Raw genomic sequence first — 23,740 nt, 5'->3', positions numbered from 1 at the left:
CTAGTATTAATTTACACTTCTCACGATTTTTGCTGAAAATCCTATGTTGATTTTCAATTTCAGATTTTTTTTTTGTAATACTGTTGATTGGTCGAAAATTTTGGAGGATAGTCTCCCTCAGGACCCCCTCACTGTCCTACTGTCAAAACAAGTTTCGTACATTTGAAAGATTTGTACAATTGAATAATTATTATCTTTTAATTAATACTCCCTCCATCTCATTGGACTTGCCCCCATTTCTTTTGGACACGATTATTAAGAAGAGTTATATTAGTATAGTAAAAATATGTAAAGATGTGGAGTCATATTAGTTTGTAGTGTAAAAGTATTATTCAAAATAAAAATATGACATGATTAATGGAAAATTTAAAAAGAAAAATAGAACAAGATTAAATGAAAAGGAGGAAGTACATGTATATTCCTTGTATCTGTCCCAATTTTGGTTATCAGATGATGCACCGTGCCCATTGTTTCTGTGTCTGTCGCAATGGGTTATCAGTATAGCTCATTTTTTGCTTATTTTCTTATTTTTGTAATAATGTGTAATTGCCACAAAATGTATGCGAGTGCCATGTCATCTAATTAATACATAAGCAATATATTCTCTCTTTTTGTTAAAGTTTTACTCTTTTGACTTACGGTGAAATTAACAATAATAAGATGTTGCCTTCAAAAAAAAAAAACAATAATAAGATGTTACGTTAGTGCCAAATAATAAAAGAATAGATAATTTTGTAGGTAAGGTATGTGTAAAAAGTGATTATTCATAAAAGGAAAGCCCATCCTCGTTGTTGTTGATAAAACCCCTCCTTGCTGTTATGAATCTCAGCTTTACTAATCACAAACAAATTCCTTGATGAACGGCGTCTTCGCCTCCGCCGCCTTCCGATACCAAATAAGAATGATTCGATCCTCCGGCGCAGCACAACCATTTCTCCTCCCAGGTTCCGTCCTCTCCTCATTCGTCAAAGCACTCTCATTATCCATTGCGCCCGCTGCCGACCTCTACTCTCAAACAATTTCCCTCATATGCCAACCGAATTGGCAGAAACACCCTTCCATCGCCAAATTGATTCCGACTATATCACCTTCTCATTTCTCCTCTTTCCTCTCTCACCACCCAAATCTCAGCACTAAGAATGCCCTAGAGCTTTTCGATTTTCTCACACTTACCCCCGGTTTCAAGCCGAATGTCGAAACCTATGCTTCGCTTTTGCACTTTTTGGTTAAGAATAAAGCCTTTGCTGATGCTGAGAAAATCCGAATTCTGATGGTCAGGTCTTGTCAGGCGGAGGAGGATGCGAGGTTAGCGTTGAGCATTCTGCTCGAGTTCAATCGCGGTGGTGATGATGGTAAATTTAGGTTTAGGATTAGCATTCGTTGTTACAACATGCTTTTGATGTCGCTGGCGCGGTTTGCGATGATCGATGAGATGAAGTCTGTTTATAGGGGGATGTTGGAGGTTGGGGTATCACCAAATGTATATACTTTCAATACGATGATCAATGCTTATTGTAAATTGGGTAATGTGAGGGAAGCTGAAAATTATTTGTCTATGATTCTTAAGGCTGGCTCGAAGCCGGATACACACACTTTCACGTCGTTTATTTTAGGATACTGTAGGAGAAACGATGTAGATAGTGCGAGTCGAGTTTTTGTGACTATGGGGAAAAAGGGTTGTCGGAGGAATGAGGTCTCCTATAATAACTTGATGCACGGTTTGTGTGAAGTTGGGAGGTTAGATGAGGCCAAAAGGCTGTTTTTGCAAATGAAGGATGATAATTGTATTCCAAATGTCCGAACATACACGATTCTAATTGATGCTTTGTGTGGCTCAGATAGGAAGTTGGAGGCTTTGAACTTGTTTGAGGAGATGAAGGAGAAAGGCATTAAACCAAATGTTCATACCTACACTGCATTTATTGACGCTGCATGTAGAGAAGGTATGCTCGATGAAGGCAGGAAATTGCTGGGAACTATGTTAGACAACAGGTTGGTTCCTAATGTAGTTACTTATAATGCTTTGATCAATGGTTATTGTAAGAATAGAATGGTAGATACAGCATTTGAAATATTTGACATGATGAAGTCAAAAAATTGTAGTCCAAATGTGCGTACATATAATGAATTGATTTCTGGATTCTCTGAGCAGAAAGAAGTGCACAAAGCAATGGCTCTCCTTGGTAAGATGCTGGAGCAAAAGCTTTTGCCCAATCTTGTTACTTTTAACCTTTTAGTATGTGGGCAATGTAAGCAGGGCGACACAGATAGCGCTCTTCGCCTGCTCAGGTTGATGGAAGAGAATTATGTTGTCGCTGATCAGTTTACCTATTGTCCTATCATCGTTGCTTTATGTGAGAAAGGGAGTGTTGACGAGGCATTTGGCATTTTTGAATCCCTCAAAGTGAAGGGCATAAAGGCGAATGAAGTCATCTATACTGCTCTAATTGGTGGATATTGTAGTGTTGAAAAAGTGGACTTTGCCTTACAACTCTTTAAAAGAATGTCTGCGGAGAGTTGCCTACCAAACTCATACACTTACAATGTACTGATCAATGGATTGTGCAAAGTGAATAAACTATTTGAAGCTTTTAATTACATGGAAAAGATGTTGGAGATGGGCATGAAACCTTCAATAGTTACTTACTCAATTGTGATTGAGCAAATGTTGAAAGACTTCGACTTTGACAGAGCTTACAAAGTCTTGAATTATATGGTTGCTATGGGATGTAAACCTGATGTCTGCACATATACTTCTTTCCTTGTTGCATATTGCAACCAAGGAATGTTGAAAGAAGCTGAGGACATGATGGCTAAGATGAAAGAAGAAGGGGTCCGACCGGATTTGATGGCTTTCACTGTACTAATTGATGGATATGGACGTTCAGGGTTTCTGGAACTTGCTTTTAGTACCTTGAAGTCTATGATTGCTGCTGGGTGTGAACCATCTGATTATACCTATTCCGTTCTAATAAAGCATCTTTCTCATGAAAAGCTAATCAAGAGAAGTGGTCGAACATGGCTAGATTCAAAGCCAATTAATCTCTCCATTAATATTGCTGATGTGTGGAAAATAATGGATCATGACACAGCTCTTAAGCTCCTTGAGAATATGGAAAAGTATGGCTGTCCACCGACTATAAAAACTTATAATGCGCTCATTACTGGGCTTTGTAGAGAAAGGCGCCTCGATGAAGCCTGGAGGTTGGTTGATCATTTAAGACAATGTGGGTTGTCTCCAAATGAAGACATGTATAACAAACTAGTGGATTGTTGCTGCAACTTGAAATTGTTGGAGGAAGCTACAAATATAATTGGTGTGATGCTCAAGCATGGATTATTACCTCATTTAGAGTCCTTTAAGGTGCTTGTATGCGAGTTGTATAATGAAGGAAGTGATGAGAAGGGTAAGGCAACCTTCTGTCAGCTGCTGCAATGTGGTTACAATTATGATGAAGTGGCTTGGAAGGTTTTGCTTGATGGCTTGCTGAAGAGGGGCTTTGTGAAAGGTTTCTATGAGCTAGTTGGTGTTATGGAAATAAATGGTTGCCCCCTTAGTCCTCAAACTCATTCCATGTTAAATCAGGGCATCCGTGATCACAGTGCAGATGGAAGATAATGTGCTACGTGTTTCTTATGAGACCTTTCCAGCGCTGTTTAGCAACATGAAGAGATCCAACGGTAACTCCGGAAATCCATCCTCTTGGATATGTTTGTTTGTATGAATCCCAGAGTCCCTATAGATTCAACACTTTGCTGCATATGGCCGTATTTGGCATGTTTTTACTAATGGTTAAAATGGCTGTACAGTTCATTTGCTTTATGGAGTAGTAATGTAGTATAGAACAACTAGTCTGTCCTGGTTTGAATAAATTTGAGTTTTATAAGTACATGTCTGTGTCTTGCATTGAAATGGCTTATTGGGGTTGGAAGTTTATGGTTGCATAGAATGATGAAGCACAGAGGGATCTCATCTGTTAAGTTAAGCCATGCCAACTGATCTCATCCTCAACACAATTTCATAACTCAACACCACCTTTTTTTGTCGCCCACTACACAACGGATCAATGCTATTGTGTGGATTTTTGCCTTAAAAACACTTGTATTATGTGGTTTTACCTCCTCAAATTATCAATCTGTACAACTTTTATTTTAGGCTTTTGCTATTTTTGAATTCCGTGCGACACATGCATATGTTACAAAGATTAACAAATAGAAACACGTCTGAATCTGATAATATATAGAGCTCGTTGTGTATCTTAGGATTTTAAGGTTGGATCGATGCGTGATATATAATATAATATGATCTCGAAATTGATAATTAATTTTTTTTAAACGTCGAAATTGATAATTAATAATCATACATAAGTTCATTAGAATACAATACGTTTCTTTCTCTTTTCAAATTGTAGGTTTATTGCATAGGAATATATTTTTAATGGAGTTTTAAGTTATTATAAGATTATCTTAAATAGATGAAAGAAAGCAGATTATATTATGTCATCACTATGCACGGTGTGGAATGTGGAATAGAATATTTTATTTTCTTTAGTTTTCTTCTTCTTCTTTTTTCCCTTTCAAGATTTAGAGGATATCCTCGAGCAACCATTGAAGTAGCTAATTAGATTTCTCATACTAATAAAGCATTATAAGCATGAAATAATCAATTACTCCCTCCATCCACTAATTCAAGACCAAAGAGGCAAAACATGAATTTTAAGAAAAAATGTATATTTATTAGTTGAGTGGAAAAAGGGACTCACAAAATATATTGTATATTAGTTGAGTGGAGAAAGGGACCCACAAAGTGTATTGTTTATTAGTTGAGTGAAGAAAAAGCGTATTGTTTATTGGGACCCACCAATTAAAATATGAATAAAAACTTACTAAAAATAGATAGACCTTGAGTTGGTGGACGTACCAAAAAGGAAAGAAGGCCTTGAATTAGTAGACGGAGGGAGTATTAACTAAACATCAAAAACTAAAAGAGAGTTATAAACCACAATTTGATCCAATCAGCCGTAATTAACAGAAAATGAGGAAAAGATGAAACAAATAAATAAATAAATAAAAGGATAAATATCATGAAAACCTCTTAAGTATACCCATTTTTTTAAAAATACCTTGAAACTTTGAAAAAGTTCTCAAAACCCCCAAACTTTCAAGTTTTTATCAAATATATTCCGCATCTATTTTTTGGTCACCAAAAACGTGATGTGGCTCGTCGGATGCTACAATGTAATTTATATTCTATTTTTTTAAAATGCAATGACAAAAACGACGTCGTTTCGTACCATATCATTTTTAAAAAATCCACTATGAAATTTAAAATTCACTCCTATCGTGTTTGAAATTCACGCTAATAACCTAAAATTATGGATAAACACGATATAATATGGTACGAAACGAAGTCGTTTTTTTCCATATCATTTAAAAAAATAGAATATAAATTACATTGTGGCATTCGGCTAGCCACATCACGTTTCTGGTAACCGAAAAATAGATACGGGATATATTTGATAAAAACCTGATAGTTTGAGAGTTTAGAGAACATTTCAAAAATTTCAGGGTATTTTTGATAAAGTGGGTATAATTCAGGGGTTTTCATAATATTTACCCTAAATAAAATTAGAGTGGTACACCAAAAATTGATATAGATGATCTCATATGATTTTGAAGTTAGTTTTAGAAAAGGGTCATAGTATCCAACTTTTATGCATTTCTAATTTTGGGTTAATAGCCGAAAAATACACGAACTATCACCAGATTTGCATATTGCACATCACCTTTAAAATTAGCTCCAAAATACATCACCTTTTAATTTAATTGTAAATTGCACACGCATTGACCACCACCTTGATCGGTGTTGACGTGACTCCCGGAATTTTCAGACGTGGACTCACCGGCATTCAAAACGACGTCGTTTTGAGTGAGTATAAAAAAAAAAAAAATCCCCAGATCTACACCTTCTTCCCGTCTGCACCTTCTTTCTCCAATTTCTGATAATTTCAGGTGAAAATTAGGAAAAAAGAGGAAAGGGGTAATGAATCTTTGTTTATGGGGTGAGTTGTGCGGATCACGGAGAATTGATGGATTCTTGCTGCTGCTTGCGCTCAAATCAAGATGAAGAGTGTGTTCTCTTTAATTGTAAATTTATCATGAGAAAAAAAATGATAAACAAAATTTCACCCTTTAAATCCTTCATTTCTTTTCCCACATTTCTTACTTGACCATTACTCATTTACACTACAATTATCCCTCCAAAAATGGCGTGATAATATTATCCCTCTTTTGTAGTGTAAATGATGAATGAGTAAAGGTAAAGTAGGAAATGTGGGAAAAGAAATGAATGATTTAAAGGGTAAAATTTTGTTTATCCTTCATTTTCACATGATAAATTTACAACCAAAGAGAACGCACCTGAAGTTTTGTTTAGTTTAATTTGAAAATTTTGGATGATATGCACAGAGAGTGTGGTAGCTCTAGGTGTTTAATTCTCGTGGATTTTTTGACGAATTCGTAGACGAGTAGATCAGTCAGCTTGATTTTTGGTTTTCCTCGGATGCACAGAGAGAACGCACTCGAAAATTATGTTTAGATTTCCTCGGATGCGGTTTTAGATCGGTCAGCTTGATTTTTGGTTTTGGAGACCGATAGCAGAAGCGGCAGAGTTAGGGGGTTTTTGCTGCAGAAACCCTAGATCTAAAGCGGGTTGTCCTCGTTGCTTCTTCATGGGCGGCGGCGAGCCACCGTGGCTATTGTCATAAATTGAGGACGGAGCCGTCCTTGGAAGTGCACTGCCCACCATGGCGGCACCTGTTGAAACAGAAGAATGACGGCGATGACGATTTTGAGGAAGATGACGCAGTGGTGACCGGAGGAAGAAGCGGCACCCCTTGACAGGCTAGGGTTCACTTCGACTGAAAAGGAAGGCTAAGCTCAGCCTTTGAATTGGAGGGAGAGGTCGGTGATGGCTCGCCGGATTCTGAAAATGGTGACGGCGGCGCGGCGAACCACTTAGAGCAGGAAGAAGGCAGTAGAATTTTCTAGGATTTCAGGATTTCTTTTTTTTTTTAGGAAATTCTTCAAAATATCAAAACGACGTCGTTTTGCCCACGTGGCTTGCCAGCGTGTAAAAAAAGCCACGAGTAATGCCATGTAATGTTAATACTGTCCACATTATCGCCGGTCAAACTTAAGAGCTGCCGAAATTTTCGCCGTGTGCAATTTACAACTAAATTAAAATGTAATGTATTCTCGAGCTAATTTTAAAGGTGATTTGCAATATGCAAATCTCAAGATAGTTCGTGTATTTTCCGTCTATTAACCCTCTGATTTTACATATAAATCTTGTTTCTAATACACGAACTTTTTATTTTTTCTAATTTTACACTGGACAAACACTTCCGACAAATAAATGCTTTATTGAAAGTTAAAATTATCTACAGAACTTAAATAAAAATATTTATAAACGATATAATTAAACTAGTAATAAAACATTATTATTTCATCATAAAATATATCCCAAATTTTTAGATTATCATTTACGACATTGTTTCACAATTTAGGACTTAGAGAGCCATGAGTTCACGATATAATGTCGCAGTTTACAATTGAAGACTATGGTTCACCATTCAGATCGATTTAGGAGTTTAAGTTGTGGGTTTGCACGATTAGGACTTCAAGTTGTGGGTTTGCGATTAAGTTGTGAACGTTGGAATGTTTGTCGTATGCAAAGTCGGGGGGAAAAAAAATGAAAGTTCGCATATTTGAAGGCAAAATTTATAATTCAAGGACAAAATCAGAAATATGTGAAAGTATATTTATGCATTATTACACCTTTTAAAAATTACAAACAAGTGAATAGATTTTCTGACTTTATATCAAAAGGTAGAGAACTACTTGAAATATAAATGCTGATAAACTGAGAATGGCCATGCTAAATATTAGATTCTTTATATAATTTCTATGTTACATTAGTAGTGCTACAAAAACAAAGCTAAATAAATTAGATGATATACAAAAAAAAAAAAGAGGAGTATTCTACTTGGTTCAGATAGGAGTATTTATCTAATTCACATTCTCAAAAAGATGAGCATTTACCTCAAAACTACTTTTGAGGAGAAAGTAGCTTATTTTCCTCTGAATCATGCTTCATGGAAGAATCCCCGCCCATCAGCTCCTGGAAACCTTCAACTTTTACAGGTGGAGCCCTTGCCATTGACATGGTCCTGCACAAGAGAAAATTGACATAAAATCCAAAGCAACAGGGTCTTTAAACGACATGGAGACGAGGGTGAAATAGTTACGGTGAATGTATTTGTGGGATTTGGAGAGAAGTCATAGGCCTAAAGGCGTTGTTGTTGGCTTGAGCGTGAAAAGAAGATATTGCAGCTAGTTGTTGCTGCCGCAGCTGGGGGTGTCTGGGATTCATTGCCGTGAAGGTATTCGTATCCAGTGGAAAATCAGATGGAGCCTCCATCTTCACTTGCACTAGAGGTCTGTCCTTGTCGATACTCATGTTCATATTTGTATTCATAGCCATGTTCATGCCAGGACGCGGTGTTGACTGTTGTTGTTGCCGTCTCCTCATCCTTTCCCACTGCTGCTGCTGCTGCTGCTGCTGGAATGCCAGATATTGGGGATTATTCATCTGCTGCATCTGGGGACTCATTTGCCTTAGCATCTGTGACGTGACCAGAATAGATCGATTAGAATGTAACAAATCTTATTAACAGCCAAAAGGCAGAAAAGAGAACGGTTCAATGGCTTTGAGAAAGTTTATAGTTTAAGCTAGTTTTATTCCAACCTGATTGACTAATATCAATCATTTTGTGATGTATGCTAGTGTTCCTCGTAAATATGTGAACCAAACATGACTATTGATGACAGCCAAAAGAGATGGAAAAGCTTCACACGAACTCCTAAATACACAGTGGCTATCAAGCAAGGTAAAGAAAAACGCATATACCTGCTGTGACTGCTGAGAGGAAGGCTGCTGCTGCTGCTGCGGTTGCATCTGTCCCTGGATGCTCAGCACTTGCTGCTGAGTTTGTGGAGTAACATTCTTCGAGTTATCCTTCATGAGTTCCACAAGGCCCCCCAGGTTACTGGAAATAAAAGAGGACAGGTGATTAATGCTTATGACAGTTCTCTGGTACCTCTACACTGATGTGATTTAAGAAAATATTAAGCATCTAACATCAACAATCATCAACAAATACAACTATTGAGTTATATATTCACAACAAACATTGTCAAACAAATTAAATATATATTCAACAATACTGAAACATACATCACTAACCTATATCCTGCAGTTTGAAGGAACATCTTTAGTAATTCAGTGGCTGAACACTGCTTCCTATAACTATCCGATAGGAGCTTCAAGGTGCACCCTAATTTATTGATATGTCTACTCAAAAGCTGCCCCATAACTTCTAAGGAGGTGTTTGAAGAAGATTCAAACCCCACATTGTGTAGCAACCGCACTACCACTTTCTGTGACATTTGTGATGCTTGTTCTTGACTAAGAAGCTTCCTACTCCCTTGAGAACTATTCTTTCCCCGAAATTGTCCTTGTTCCATGCTGAGATACTCAGGTCGGATACCAAGTCTCTCGATCATAATAGGGCTCATCACTGGGCTCTTGGTCATGGTCTGAGGTAAGCTGTCTAAAACCCCATTGAATGGCACTTTCTGATAATTCTCGAATTTCCTCGTTTTAAGGACTGCACTATCAGGAACACAATTTAAAATATACATTGTTTCAGGAAAAAAGGGTGCATCATCAGCCGCACTACCATCAACCATTAATGGATTTGTTCGCAAGTTTGAAATATTGTCCACGAAGGCTACTCTCCTTCTTTTGTGATTCTCAATCAATCTAAGATAAGTAGACATCTGTTCAGGTGTCCGTTTTTCAGATTCTCTATCTCCAAACATCAGCCTATAAGATTTACTTGCCCTATATTTCTCAAAGAACTGAGTGTACCAAGTTTCCGGTAGTTCTTCCAGCTTAAGTCTTTGGGATACAGCATCAACTTCTGGTTCACTAAATCTTGACCCAACACCAATAGATGCTTTTGAGTGCCCCTGTACGTGCCACAATAATGTTAAACAGATGACACATCTGTGTGTTCATGGGCTTACTGGTTAATAAGACGTAAACAACTAACAAAGCCAATCATAAGGTAATATCCACATGCTAAGATGGTTATATAGCAAGGAGATATTGGACATTTAGTAGAAAGAAATTTCATTACTTCTTTTTTTCATATTTTTCTTCTTTAACGACTAGGAATATAGTGGAGGGAGAGGATTAATATGACTTCACTCTGGAAACTAACACCAAATTCTAGTAAAAAACTCATTGGAACGCAATGGCTACATGTTTATTTTCTCTGATTAATGGAAAACATATTGTTGGGTTTATCGTCTTAAATCTTGAGTACTCCATATTTTCTGAGGGCACCTACGATAGATATCATATTCATCAAGATGCCTTGGTGGTGAAATAGTAGGCACGTGAGACTCAAAATCTCGTTCTAAAGAGCGTGGAGGTTCGAGTCTAATGATCAGCACCGGACAAAGATTTAGAGGAATAAATCATTTCGGAAGGGTTTTTAGTGGTGAGTGAGAATGGTGATTGAATACAATTCAAGGTGATCTAGTTACGTTTCTCACAAGCGAATGCTCTTTCTAGTTCTCTCAATTACAATGCCTTAGTTTCTTTACCTCTTCAATCTCTTCTCTTACTAACAAAAAGGCATGATAATTAGATAAAACAAAATAAATAAAAGACGTTCCAAAGCAAAGTGAGCAATCTATTAAGATAAAAATTTAATACCTTTGATGATGTAGTACTTGAAGCAGCCCCGCCTGGCTGGCGTTGGTCCACATCTTGAGCACCATTTTCCAACGTAAAATACACATCATCACCGTGCAGCTCCAAATCTGGACCCATTTATAATGTAAATATTTGTTATTAAAAAACGCAGAAAAGAAAAGAAAAAAATTTGAAACGTAAGTATCATAAAGTGGATAGAACAGAAATAAAAAACAGAAACATTTGATGCAAGCATGGACCTTGTAATAAACAAGACGAATAAACACAGCACTTCAATCAAATTTCCACGACAGTAAGAAAGCGAATGCAAAATGAACTTCAAATTACGACCTAACAAAGATCAATAAATTGGTATAGCAGCTGCCAGCAGCCAGAAAACAAACAAGCACTCGTAATTCACAACCAACAACCTAATCACCTAACAAAACCTGAACTTCTTTGTCATCTCCAAAACTAAATCCGATTCGAATCGAGCTAAAAAATTGGGGAAAGCACAAAATTTTAGCAAACGGTTCCACTCACAATTAGGATTGAGCTTGGAGAGAGCGGTAGGCTGCGCGAAGAGAGAGACGGAGGCTTTGTCGAAGAGAAGAGCGCGCGCTCGGAGCTGGAGCGAGATCTGCGGCTTAGACTTGGAGTCGTCGGGGCGCATAAAGGCGTCCCAGGCGGCCGGCGACGAGAGGAACGGAATGAAGGAGGAGTAGAGGGCGTCGCCGAGCCACGACCGCCAGACGCCCTGGCTCTCCAGCTTCCTTGCCAGCTCATAGCCCCGCCCGTCCTCGCCCAAAAGCGCCATTTTTACTGAGAATTTTGCTCTTTGATTTTGAGTTTTGCAGTATTTCTAATCAAAATTATGAGCCAGCAGGGGCAGGGCGGATCCCATAATAATTGGGCCGGACCATATTATCAGTTAAGTGTCACCTTATATAAGTCCACTTCTGTATTTTATTCATTCAACAAAATCCAATTTCAAAATTCAAAATTAAATATGAGTCTCAATTTGATTAAATAAAATTTATCAATCACTTTGCGTAATTAACTAAATTGTTATAAATGTCCTCTCAAAAAAAAAAAAAAAACTAAATTGTTATAAGTGGTTCTGAACTTGGTGCCAAATCAAATGTGACGGTGAGAAAATATTAATGTTATATACTTGAGAGTATATTTTGAATATTTTTGTATAAGAGTTAGTATTTGTGAGTAAATATATGAACTTTTAGTATTTGTTGGTTTTCTTCGTAAATTTTATTTTTTAAATTTAAATACATAAATTTTATACTCGTTTGATTTTTTCCCAAATGTTTGATTTTTTCCTCAGAGGCATGACTCCGCTGCAACGACTTACTCTCGCCCCTCCCCACTACCACTGCTCTCATGTCTATCTCTCTCAATCCTCTTCTCCGCCATGTTCAAGCTACGGTCCTCCCTCTCCCCGCCCCTCAGCTGGTTCTCCTCCACCTACTTACTACAACAAAAAGGCATTAAAACCTCACATCTGCCGGTGCTTCCATCTTTTCCGGCGCCGCAACGATTTGCTGAGGGTGAAAATCAACGACCTTGATTTTTCAAATATTCCGTAGAGAAAATAAGCTATCTTCCAGAGAAAAAAGAGATTCACGCAAATTGAGGACCAAGAAATCGAAGAAGGCAAGAAATCGAAGAAGGTGTGCGAAACAAAGGGAGAAAACAACGGTTGGGGAAACTTCATTGCGGATTTGGAAACCGAAAGTTTGGAAATCTGGAAATTAGGGAAAGCTTTGGGGCTTTCAAGCCAACTTACAGATCAGGAGATGGCCGCGCAAATTGAGGACCAAGAGGAAGGCAGCGTGAGGACAGAAGCTGGGAGTCAACCAAGTAAGTGTTCATGAATTTACTGTCATATAACATTCGGGGCCTTGGGAGTATTGGGAAACAGAAAGATGTTAGTGAGATTGTAAAAATGCAAAAGATTGACTTCTGTTGCCTTCAAGAAACAAAAATGACTGAGTTTGATTCATTGGTGTGTAACTCTTGGTGGGGTTTTGATAATTTTGATCTTGCGGTTCGGAATTCTGAAGGGCGGTCTGGTGGTTTGGTTAGTGCTTGGAATAAAAACGTTTTCCAAGCTTCTAGCAAATGGGACGTGAGCGGGGCTGTGGTGGTGAATGGAAAATGGGTTCAAGATGATGTTGGGTGTTGCATCATTAATGTCTATGCACCAGTTGGTTCGGAAGAGAAATCTAGACTTTGGGATGTTATCAAAAATATAGTGGAACAAAATGCCGATTGCGGTGTCTGTGTGATGGGGGATTTTAACGCGGTGCGGAAGCGGGAAGAAAGAGTCGGAAGTGGGGATTCTTATGGGGCAGCAGATGCAAGAACCTTCGACAGCTTCATCGGCGATAGCGGCCTTACAGAAATCAGATCTCAAGGGCGCAAATTTACGTGGTTTAAGCCGAATGGGATGTGTAAAAGTAAACTGGATAGGTTTTTGGTTAACGACGCGTGGCTGCGTCAATGGGAGGGGTCGATGGGACGTGGTCTGCAACGCACCATTTCGGATCATTGCCCTATTGTTTTGGTGTCAAAAGCAGAAGATTGGGGACCAAGGCCTTTCAGATTCCTCAATGTGTGGGTGTCACATCCGGAGTTTGAACAACAGGTTAGGAAAGTGTGGACAGCGGACGGAATGACGGGATGGAGATGCTTTGTGGTCAGTGAAAAATTGAAGAAATTGAAAACGGAACTGAAAGAATGGAATAAATCCACTTTTGGGAATATTGATGAGAAGATACAGGTTTTGAAGACTGAATTGCAAACTCTTGACCACAAAGATGAAGAGCATGGAATTGAGGAGTCCGAAATCATTCGAAGAAATGAAATCCAAGCGAATATTTTCCTACAGCTGAAAGACAAACAAAGGGTCTTGCAACAGCAAGCTAAGGTTCGGTGGCTCAAAAGCGGTGATCTTAACACGGGATTCTATCACCGAGCGATTCTTGGGAGAAGGAAAAAGAATGAAATCTTGGGATTATACTTTGGAAATCAGTGGGTGTCTAATCCAGGGGAGGTCAAATCCAAAGTACGGGAACATTTCGAAGTATTCTTCAAAAAAAGGACACGGGTTCTGCCAAACCTCCCCAACGATTTCCTCAAGAAAAAAATCTCTGATGAAGAGCGGAATTGGCTGTGCAGGGAGTTCGATTTGGAGGAGATTAAGGAAGCGGTGTGGAGCTGTGGTGGCGACAAGAGTCCTGGTCCAGATGGGTTCACGTTCTCCTTCTGGAAGAATGCATGGTCGACAGTCAAGGATGATCTTCTCCAAGTTCTGAAAGAGTTTTTCGAGAACGGGAGGATCCCCAAAGGAAGCAATACTTCGTTCATTGTTCTAATTCCGAAGAAGGAAGGGGCAGAGAAGATGGATGAGTTCAGACCGATCTCCCTGATCAATAGCTTATACAAAATCATTGCAAAAATCCTTGCAGGGAGGCTGAAAATGGTGATGGGGTCTATTATCTCGGACAAACAGTGCGCTTTTATCAAAGGACGGTTCATTCTTGATGGTGTGGTTATTCTCAACGAAGCAATTGCGGAAGCAAAGAAAAAGAAGATTGGTCGTATTTTCTTCAAGATCGACTTTGCTAAAGCTTACGACTCCGTTCAATGGGATTTCCTTGATGCTTTATTCGGTCATATGAACTTCGATCAGAAATGGCGTAATTGGGTTAAGGGATGCCTCGACTCGGCGTCAGGCAGCGTGCTGGTGAACGGATCGTCCACAGGTGTTTTCAAAATGGAACGAGGTCTAAGGCAGGGGGATCCGTTGTCCCCTTTTCTCTTTTTAGTCATCGCCGAAGGGTTAAATGCCTTGATGGAGAGAGCTACTGATCTCCAGCTCGTGTCTCCGGCTGTTTTGGGGATGGATAAAATTTCTGTGTCACATCTTCAATATGCAGATGACACAATTTTCCTGTTGGCAGCTAACGAGGGGAATGTGACTTTTATTAAAAGGATCCTTCTTCTCTTTCAATTCCTTTCAGGGCTCAAAATCAACTTCGACAAAAGCAACTTGATGGCAGTGGGTGTCGAAAATACGTGTTTAAGGAGGTGGGCATGTTATCTCAACTGTAAGGAGGGATCTCTTCCTTTCAATTATCTTGGTATCAAGGTTGGGGGACGGATGAATAGCAGTGTGGAATGGAGTTGCGTGGTGGAAAAAGTGTTGAGGAAAATCAGAGGTTGGAAGAAGAAATCTCTTTCTTTGGCAGGGCGCATCGTTCTTGTGAAGTCGGTCCTTCAAGCCATCCCAGTGTTTCAATTGTCTTTTTCCTTCATTCCTAAATCGGTAATTCACGACCTAAACTCCGTTTTTGGAAAATTTTTGTGGGGGGGAAGTGGAGTGTCTAGGTCTATTGCTTGGTTCAAATGGAAAGACATGTGTGTCGACAAGCTTCAAGGGGGATTGGGCTTTCGAAACATTGAATGGTTTAACAAGGTCTTGGTGTTTAAATGGGTGTGGAGGTACTTGGTCGAGAGGGAGGCGTTGTGGGTCAGGGTGATTAAATCCTTGTACGGGGATTTGTCAAGAGGGGAGGGAGGGGAGTGGAGGGTGGAGAAAAGGGGCGGGATGAAGGGATGGTGGTCGAAAATTGTTGGGAGGGTGGGGAGGGAGGAAGATAAGTGGTTTAGTGGCAATATTCAAAGGATTATGGGGAATGGTAGAGAGGTTAGTTTTTGGGGTGAGACGTGGGTGGGGAACAGCAACCTCAAGATCCTCTTCCCTAGACTTTTTAATCTTAGCCTCTTTAAAGATGGTAATGTGGAGGAGGCTGGGAAATGGACAGAGGAAGGGTGGGTGTGGGATCTCAAGTGGCGAAGGGAGCTGAGGGAGAGGGAGAAAGAGATGGAGGAAAATTTGCGGTCAGTCATTGGGGCGCTTTCTCCTTGCCCAGACCTCATGGACAGCTGGAGCTGGAAGGACGCAGCGGGGGGAAAATTCTCGACTAAAGCGGCCTATGAGGAGTGCGCAAAGGCGGAAGGTGATCATTTTGGGAGACACATTGAAGCTAGCGCACAACTGTGGACGGCACCGGCCCCTAACAAAGCCAGAGTGACAGCTTGGAGAAGCATTTGTAACAGGCTGCCAACATGCGAAAACCTTCTCAAAAGGAATGTCTTCATCCCAGCCGAAGAACAGTGGTGCAATGCGTGTGTGTGGAGGGAGGAAACAACTGAACATTCTTTTCTCCATTGTCCGAAAGTTGACCGAGTGTGGGACAAAATCAATCAATGGATCGGAATGAAAACGGCTAAACCACAAAAAGTCGAACATCATTTCATGTCTTTCATTGGAGGAGGAAGAGGTAAGAGAAACAAGAACTTCCTTAAAGCTCTTTGGATCGGGACTGTTTGGCTGATCTGGAAGTATAGGAATGAGAGTAGGTTTGAGAACAAGAATTGGGAGGTGTCCAATCTTGTTAATGAGGTCAAAGGGAGGCTTTGGAGCTGGAACAAAATCTTCCATGTGGTCGAGTCCAATGTTTCTTTTACCTTGTGGTGCTCTAACGAGTACGCACCACTTGTATGATGTTTTTGGTACTCCTGGTACCGCCCCAGTATTTTAATAGATTTTTAATTGATCAAAAAAAAAAAAAAAAGAGATTCACGCAAAATACCCCAACTATGCGGATGAAATGGGTAGAGAGATTTGGGGGCAATTCAAATTCAAGACATAATAATGACAAATCTATCTACTTATTACTGTTCCCCATAGATATTGGGGCAGGAATCAGTGTACGAAAAAATTAATAAAATATTTACATGGTCATGGAGTGAATTGTTTGAGTAAAGTGGGTATAGTCTAAATATACTTTTACAAACTTGGGCACTTTTATATATCACCATTATTTTAAATAGGGTAATTTTATCAATAGCCCTTTTTTATTTCTTTATAGCCCCCATAATTAATTAAATATAAAAATATTTAGTTATAGACATTTTTGTTCTTGTCTCTCCTTATACTAACAAAACGTCTTGCTAAAAATCAAAGCCACCACCATTCACCATCCTTAATTTATTAAAACAAGTGCTCGATTTCTTGATCTGCTTTATGTGTTATTAGTCTCCTTTCTCTTGGCTTAGAATGGCGTTTTGATTATCTAAAATAAAAGTTTGTTGCAAAATTTTCAGCATATTTGCAATAGCATGGTGCAATTGAATCACTATTGATGAAAGAATCTGAAAATAAATAAATAAATAAATAAATAAATAACAGTTCACGACTTTAACTATAAAGGTATTATCATCTATGAAGCCTCATATATGATGGATTAATTTAAAAATTACGAATAAAAAATATTTTTTCTAGGAAATATATGTAGAAAAGGTAATTGGACAATTGATATGCATTTGGCTGAAAATTTCATAAGAATTTCAATCTCCATTTTATTTTAGAAAATTGTCTTCTTTGAACGCATATTCAAATATCATGCCATTATTCAACTAACAATCAAATCCCCATATGTATGAACATCACCATGGTATATTTGAAGAAAATATCAAACTTTTTTTTTTTCAGGAACAAAATGTGGGAGGTGAGGGTTATATATGAAAGGGGGCTTTAGATTATTTTTGGTTAGGGTTTAGTTAATTGGGGGCTACGAGGACAAAAATGTCTATAATTAAATGTTTTATTTTAAATTAATTATGGGGGCTATAATGAAAGAAAATGAGGCTATGAATAAAATTACTCTTTTAAATATGAGACTATACTAGGTAAAACAAAGCTATGAATTGAATTACTCCGCAGATTATGACACTTATATCTCCTCTCTTATCTTTTGGCTCATTGTTTATTGTATCGGCTTTACTCCAAGAACATAATGGGTAATCAATTCTATACATATTAATATAAATTTTGATAATTATTTATGCCAAACTTAGTCTAAATGGGCTGAAGGTAGTAAAATTTAAACCTCAAATTCGTTTGCTTATTTAAATATCCATCAGAATTATCATATTGATTTTTTTAAAGATATTCGCAATTGCTATTATAAGCGGGCACGCCATAAAGATATATAGATGGGTAGAATTATTGGAATACTTCAGCTAATGCACTTTAGTGAAATAATGCTTGATTACTGAATATTGTACACTATCAATCAATCTCATTGCAGATCAATGTCATTCAGCTGATCAGGCGCAAAGCCTTTGTATACTTCTATATATTTATTTGAATTAATTTTGAATTTTAATCTATTAGAAATTGATTGCGTATATACGTACGATTAAGCAAAACCCATAACCAACCCGAAATCAATTTGCTTATTAACGAGTAATAAATAATTGTATAACTCCACATCACATTAATATTTATCTACTTATCGAAGTTTGGTGGCCCACCTTTTGAATTTGGAGTACCAAGTCCTATTAGCAACTTTTAATTTTCATTTTAAGTTTTCAACTGTGAAAATCAGCTTCTCTAGTGTATTCATGGCAACGGGCGACCCAATGTTCCGCTACTTGTGCTTGTGATCTAGAGCATATGTAGGGCTGGGAAGTTCGGGATCGGGTACCCGATTACCCGATCCGAAAAAATCGGGTATCGGGTACCCTATACCCGAAAAAATCGGGTTCGGGATCGGGTATTTAGGGTGTTAGAAAATCGGGTATCGGGTATACCCGATCGGGTATCGGGTATACCCGAAATACCCGAATTAATTGTAATATATCGGCACTGGCACAGCTGTAATCCAATCCCACTTGACTTCCCTTCCCTTGAATCCCTTCGGCCTTCCCATTTCCCAAGTCCCATTTATTTTGAATTGAAATCCCAGCTGTATTTCCCAAGTTCCCAAGTTCCCACTGTATTCACACTCTCGAAAATTAATACAAGAAAGATATGTTGGCATTTGATTCCTAAGATTTCTCTACAATTCCTTGTTTTCTCTCGTTTCCCATTTATTTTGAATTGAAATCCCAGCTCCAAATCCCAAATTCCCAACCCCAGCCCGCCCGGCCGCCCCCACTCCAGAATCGTTTCCGTTTCCGGCGACCCGGCGACCCAGCGGCGCCCCTCGCCCCCCCGCAGTCGCCGTTCTCCTCGGCCGTCGCCTTCGTTCACAGTCGCGACCTCGCCCAGCCCCCCCAGCCGCTTGTTCCGTCGCCGAGCTTGTCTACGCCTTTTCTTCTTCTTCTTCTTCTTCTTCTTCTTCTTCTTTTGTATGAATTTTAAAAGAGGTAGCCTCATTTGAATTTGCTGAGTCTCGATCTGTATTTTGTATGAATTTTCTTGATCTATGATCTGTATGAATATTGTATGAATTTTCTTGATTTGTATTTTGTATGAATCTTGATCTGCATTTTGTATGAATCTCGATCGGGTATTAGGGTACCCGAATACCCGACTCGGGTATCCGAGTCGGGTATTAGGGTACCCAATTTCGTTTTCGGGGTCGGGTATAGGGTTTAGGGGATTTTCGGGTTCGGGTACCCGATTTTTTCGGGTAGGGTACCCGAACCCGACCCGATTCCCAGCCCTAAGCAGATGTCCCCAAGATACAACGATTAAGGTGAATTCGATAAGTTGAATGAACGATTCTGATAATGGAATGGCCTCCTATTTATAGCCAAAATGTGGCTGTTTGTGAAGGAGTGCGAGGTGGTTCATAGTTGCTGAACCGAACAAGTGTATGTGGTTGAACCTTGAACATGTGCGAGTTGTTGGGTCCGAACGGGTACGTCTCTTGACTCTGGGTCAGGACGTGTGCCACTCATACACAACTATTGTCACGTCCGCGCCATGTGGCGCAACCTCTGCCACGCCGAGTTTATGCGCGAGCCGTTGCTAAGCCACCGGACCATCACCGAGCCATATTCACAAGTCACTTAGCCAAAAAATTTGGCTCCTCAATGCTTCTCGCGACGATGGGTACCTGCGCCTCAAAGCGTCTATTGCAACAAGGACGTGCCCGACACCAGTACCGGAGCCGGACTCAGATGGTCTCATAGGAAATAGGCTAGTCATAAAATGACTAACTCAAAAGTCCTACTAGAATGCACCATAGTGGTGCACACTTGATTATCTCCTTGTAATAAATAAGACTTATAAATGGTTTGAGAATTCTTTATTTTTAAAATGGGGATTACTTACTTTTCCACAAACCTAAGCATTAAAATGTTTCTCAAACACTAAACTTCATATATTAATTGCTCATTTATTATTACTGAAAATGAACAATCAAATACATTATTTTAGGGGGGTTTCGTTGTGGAATTTGATGGATTTCTATGGATTTCAAAAGTCTGGGTGTATTCGTTCAAGATTTTTAAAAGTCTGCAGAAATCTGGGTGTATTCGTTCAAGCCTTTTAAAAGTCCATATAAATCTAGGTGTATTCGTTCAAGACTTTTTAAAATCCATACAAATCTAGGTGTATTCGTTATTCCATTGACTTAAAATCCTGAATGACTTTCATGGATTTCATCCAAAAAATACACACGACGAAATCCGGCCAAGAACCACGAGAATTGAAATCCATGAAGTTTTAAGCGAGCGCTGAGTTCCAGCGCCCGCGGCCAAGAAGCCAGCGAGCGCTGGAACTCAGCAATCGTTCAATCAAACTTACTGAAGAAAGGTTGCAGAGAGATAAAAAAAGGGGAAAAGCTTCAATCAATCACTGTACTTGGATCTCATATTCCTCTCTCACACGGTTCGCCCCTTCTCACCCTTTTTTTTTTTTTTTTTCAGAATTCTCGCCTCTCTCTCTCTCACTTTCTACCGACACTCATATTCCTCTCTCACACGGTTCGGCTCTTTCTCCCTCCATCTCTGACTCCGGTGAAGTCCAACGTCGCCGCCGCCGCTTGGGCCGACGAGCGCCGCTGGAGCTGCTGCTGCTCGCCCGGAGTAGAGATCGCCACCAACTACCGTTGTTGCTTCGCTGGAGTCGCGGCCTGGAGTTGCTGCTGCTCGTCCGGTGGTCAGCGGCTCGCTGGAACCCAGCGGTCGCTGGGTTTCCAACGCTCGCTGGAACTCAGCGGTCGCTGGGTCTTTTCTAACGGGCGCTGGTTCTCCGCGGGCCCTGGTTTCATGAATTCAATTCCAAAATTATCCAGTAAAGTCTTTGAAAATCAGTGAAAATTGGGCTGAAATCCAACCACGAATTCTTTGAAAGTCGTCTGGAATCTATGTGAATTCTATGGAATTTAAATTCCATGGACTTTTTAAAGTATGTGGAAATCCACAACGAATACACCCCCTTAATGTGTTTGAAATGTAGATTTCAAATCTACACAAATCCTGATAGATTTACCATAATTAATTTATGGATTTCTATTATATACAATATTTCCAACATATAATGAAATGGTCTTACATAGTTAGAAGATTTTTTGTTAGCAAAATATATTCTAGCGGTCTTTGTATTTTGATTTCTCATTTTTATAAGCTCTATTACAATCTTTTTTCATTTTATTAGAACCTTCTAATATACTCCCTCCGTCCCAAACGAAATGGTCTATTTCTTTTCTGCACTGAGATTAAGAAATGTGTATAAAGTAGATAAAGTGGGTTGGTGGAAATTATTTAAATATTAAGTATAGAGAGAGAGTGTATTGTCAAAAAAGGAAATAGGACATTTCATTTGGGACAGCCCAAAAAGGAAAACAGGATATTTCGTTTGGGACGGAGGGAGTAATAGTTTATAGCATTGAACCTGTTTTTAACAATTTTGTGGAATCCGTTAATTTTTTCCTGTCAACAATATTCTACATTGTCAATTACATATTAAAATAAGGGTTAAGTACCAAATACCCCCCCCAACGTTGGGGCCCCTATCGCGTATAGGACCCTATAGTCAGGGTAAGCGTTGTTTACTACCTCAACGTGGCTAAACCTAAGCAAACCCCCCCCCCCGCGCATTTTAACGGTGTTAAAACGCCGTTAGAAAAATATTTTTTTTTAATTTTTAATTCAGGTGGGTGCGGTCCAGCTCTCTCTCCCCTTCGTCCACTGTTTCTGTCGCCGCCTTCTCTGTGCCGCCGCCGGTGTGGCTTCCTCCGTCCCCAACTGCTTCTCTTCCCTCAGTCGACTTATTCTCCGTCCGTCCGAACGGCCAAAGCCACGACTCGATCTCCACCTCTCGGCCTCTTGCTCGGAACAGGGCGGCCGAGGCTGTCCCCATCGTCGCGTGCTTCTTCTCCGGCCCACGGCCGTCGTCTCCCTCTTCCTTGAGTTCCGACAAAGCAACTGCCGATCTCACCAAATTCCTCCATCACCATCTTCGTTCTTCTTCAAGTCATACAAATTCCTCCCCCAAAACCTCCAATTTCAGAAAAACTCCATCACCATTGCTGGTTTTTTTAATGCAACACATTGACGCCGCTCGACTCCGGCGAACGCGCCCTCGCACCGCTTGACCTCCCTCGGCCCCTGTCCTCTCAGATCTAGGAAGACGGCACCGCCACCGCTCTGCCTCACCTCCAAATACCACACTCGGTCAGAAAACTCACGGACGCCAGGTCCGCCGCCTCTCATTCCCCAACGATGAACCGTTCTCGCTGGGATTTGGAGAAAGGCTGGCTGGAATTGGGGGTAAGGTAGCAAAGGCGGCGCGTTCGCCAGAGTAGTGTCTGGGGGTTGGGGACTAGGGCGCATAAGAGGGAGGCTGCAGCGCCTTTGCTGTCGCCAAGGGAGGAGACGGCGATGCGGTTGCCGGAGTTTCAGAGGCGGCGATGCGGTTGGGGCTACCGCCATCATTAAAATAATAATAAAAAAATCTAACGTCGTTTTAACACCGTTAAAACACCGGGGGGGGGGATTTGCTTAGGTTTAGCCACGTTGAGGTAGTAAATAGCGCTTACCCTGACTATAGTGTCCTATACGCGATAGGGGCCCCAACATTGGGGGGGGGGATTTGGTACTTAACCCTTAAAATAAATTCACAAGCACAATAGTATAATACTGTACTAGAATTGAGGGATCTTCAAAGAAATTGAGGGAAAACAACACATTACATACCATTTGTAAATGCAGCGGCCCTCCATCTGAGCTCTTTGATTTCGTTGCGAGATCAAAGCTGGAAGCAAGCTCCGATATAGAGGGTATTTGACTGAACTTATAACCTCTTTAAAACATTTATAAGAGCATCCGTAGTGGGGGCACAGAGGTCGATGCACACCCGGCCCATGCTGCCCCCTCACCCTCACCCCCACCCCCACCCGATGCAGAATTTATTTTGAAGAGCGCGTGCATTACACGGCTCTTTAAATAAATAAAAATTTACTAATTTTCAATTGAATTTTTAAATTACTAATTACAATTGAATTTTTAAGAGCTGAAGTAGAGGCTCTCCCACTATGGAGGGTGAGCTCTTAAATGGTGGAGACCACTTTTAAGAGCTCACTTTGACTCTCTACTACGGATGCTCTAAAATTCTTAAAAGTATTTAGCAAAAAAAAACTTCTAAATAGTTTATAAGTTCTAAAAATAAGCTACAAGAGCTTATAAATTCTTTAATAGCTTATAAGTTCTAAAAATATGTTCCAAAAACTTATAAGCTTCCGAAATAATAAGTTCATCTACCTCAATTTATTTCTTCATAATCTTATACTTATATAACAATTATTTTATAAATATTATTCAATTATAACTTATCATTTCCATTATATACCCTTTAAGTTAATCTCTCTTCGATTTTCTCTTTCTAACAAAGATTTTCTCCCTGTAACTAAAATTTCTCGATATAGCTTATAAGCTCAATTATCCAAACACTTTGACATCTTATAAATTCTTAAGAAACTATATCTTATAAGCTTTTGAAACATCTTATAAATTTTTCAAGAGCTTATAATTTAAAAAATAAAAATAAAATAAACTTAGCCAAACACCCTCGTGATGTTGTAGATTGTCGAC

The 23,740-nt window shown here is 39.6% G+C and overlaps 2 protein-coding genes across 6 annotated transcripts; one reads left to right on the top strand and one right to left on the bottom strand.

The window, feature by feature from the left end:
• The first annotated feature begins 752 nt into the window (after positions 1–752).
• On the top strand, positions 753–3,889 carry LOC131001515 (pentatricopeptide repeat-containing protein At5g65560). 5 transcript variants are annotated; one of them, XM_057927915.1, is made up of 4 exons: positions 761–1,352; positions 1,839–1,992; positions 2,153–2,183; positions 2,258–3,889. In XM_057927915.1, exons 1-4 carry the CDS (start codon positions 857–859, stop codon positions 3,617–3,619), a joined length of 2,043 nt encoding a protein of 680 aa, XP_057783898.1. In that variant the 5' UTR covers positions 761–856; the 3' UTR covers positions 3,620–3,889. The 5 variants fall into 5 exon arrangements, with proteins under 5 accessions (XP_057783894.1, XP_057783898.1, XP_057783895.1 ...); XM_057927912.1 differs by having other exon boundaries at positions 761–1,992; XM_057927913.1 differs by having other exon boundaries at positions 1,839–3,889.
• A 4,033-nt stretch (positions 3,890–7,922) lies between these two features.
• On the bottom strand, positions 7,923–11,768 carry LOC131001519 (uncharacterized). Its single transcript, XM_057927919.1, has 6 exons — positions 11,372–11,768; positions 10,850–10,956; positions 9,308–10,095; positions 8,972–9,110; positions 8,310–8,686; positions 7,923–8,231 (listed from the first exon to the last, which is right to left on the bottom strand). Exons 1-6 carry the CDS (start codon positions 11,643–11,645, stop codon positions 8,111–8,113), a joined length of 1,806 nt encoding a protein of 601 aa, XP_057783902.1. The 5' UTR covers positions 11,646–11,768; the 3' UTR covers positions 7,923–8,110.
• Between the last annotated feature and the right edge of the window lie 11,972 nt (positions 11,769–23,740).

This window comes from Salvia miltiorrhiza, chromosome 8 (genome assembly GCF_028751815.1).
Source record: "Salvia miltiorrhiza cultivar Shanhuang (shh) chromosome 8, IMPLAD_Smil_shh, whole genome shotgun sequence".
NCBI classification, from domain to species: Eukaryota; Viridiplantae; Streptophyta; class Magnoliopsida; order Lamiales; family Lamiaceae; genus Salvia; species Salvia miltiorrhiza.
Note: the sequence above shows the minus strand (reverse complement) of the source record. Positions and strands in the feature narration are given on the sequence as shown.

What these genes read in the sequence shown, in the direction of transcription:
- LOC131001519 (XM_057927919.1), bottom strand. Translation starts at nt 11,645, where the DNA reads ATGGCGCTTTTGGGCGAGGACGGGCGGGGCTATGAGCTGGCAAGGAAG. An exon ending in CTTCAAACTGCAGGATATAG is followed by an intron (nt 9,111 to 9,307) that starts GTTAGTGATGTA and finishes TTTTATTTCCAG; the next exon opens with TAACCTGGGGGGCCTTGTGG. An exon ending in CCTCTCAGCAGTCACAGCAG is followed by an intron (nt 8,687 to 8,971) that starts GTATATGCGTTT and finishes GTCACGTCACAG; the next exon opens with ATGCTAAGGCAAATGAGTCC.
- LOC131001515 (XM_057927911.1), top strand. Translation starts at nt 857, where the DNA reads ATGAACGGCGTCTTCGCCTCCGCCGCCTTCCGATACCAAATAAGAATG.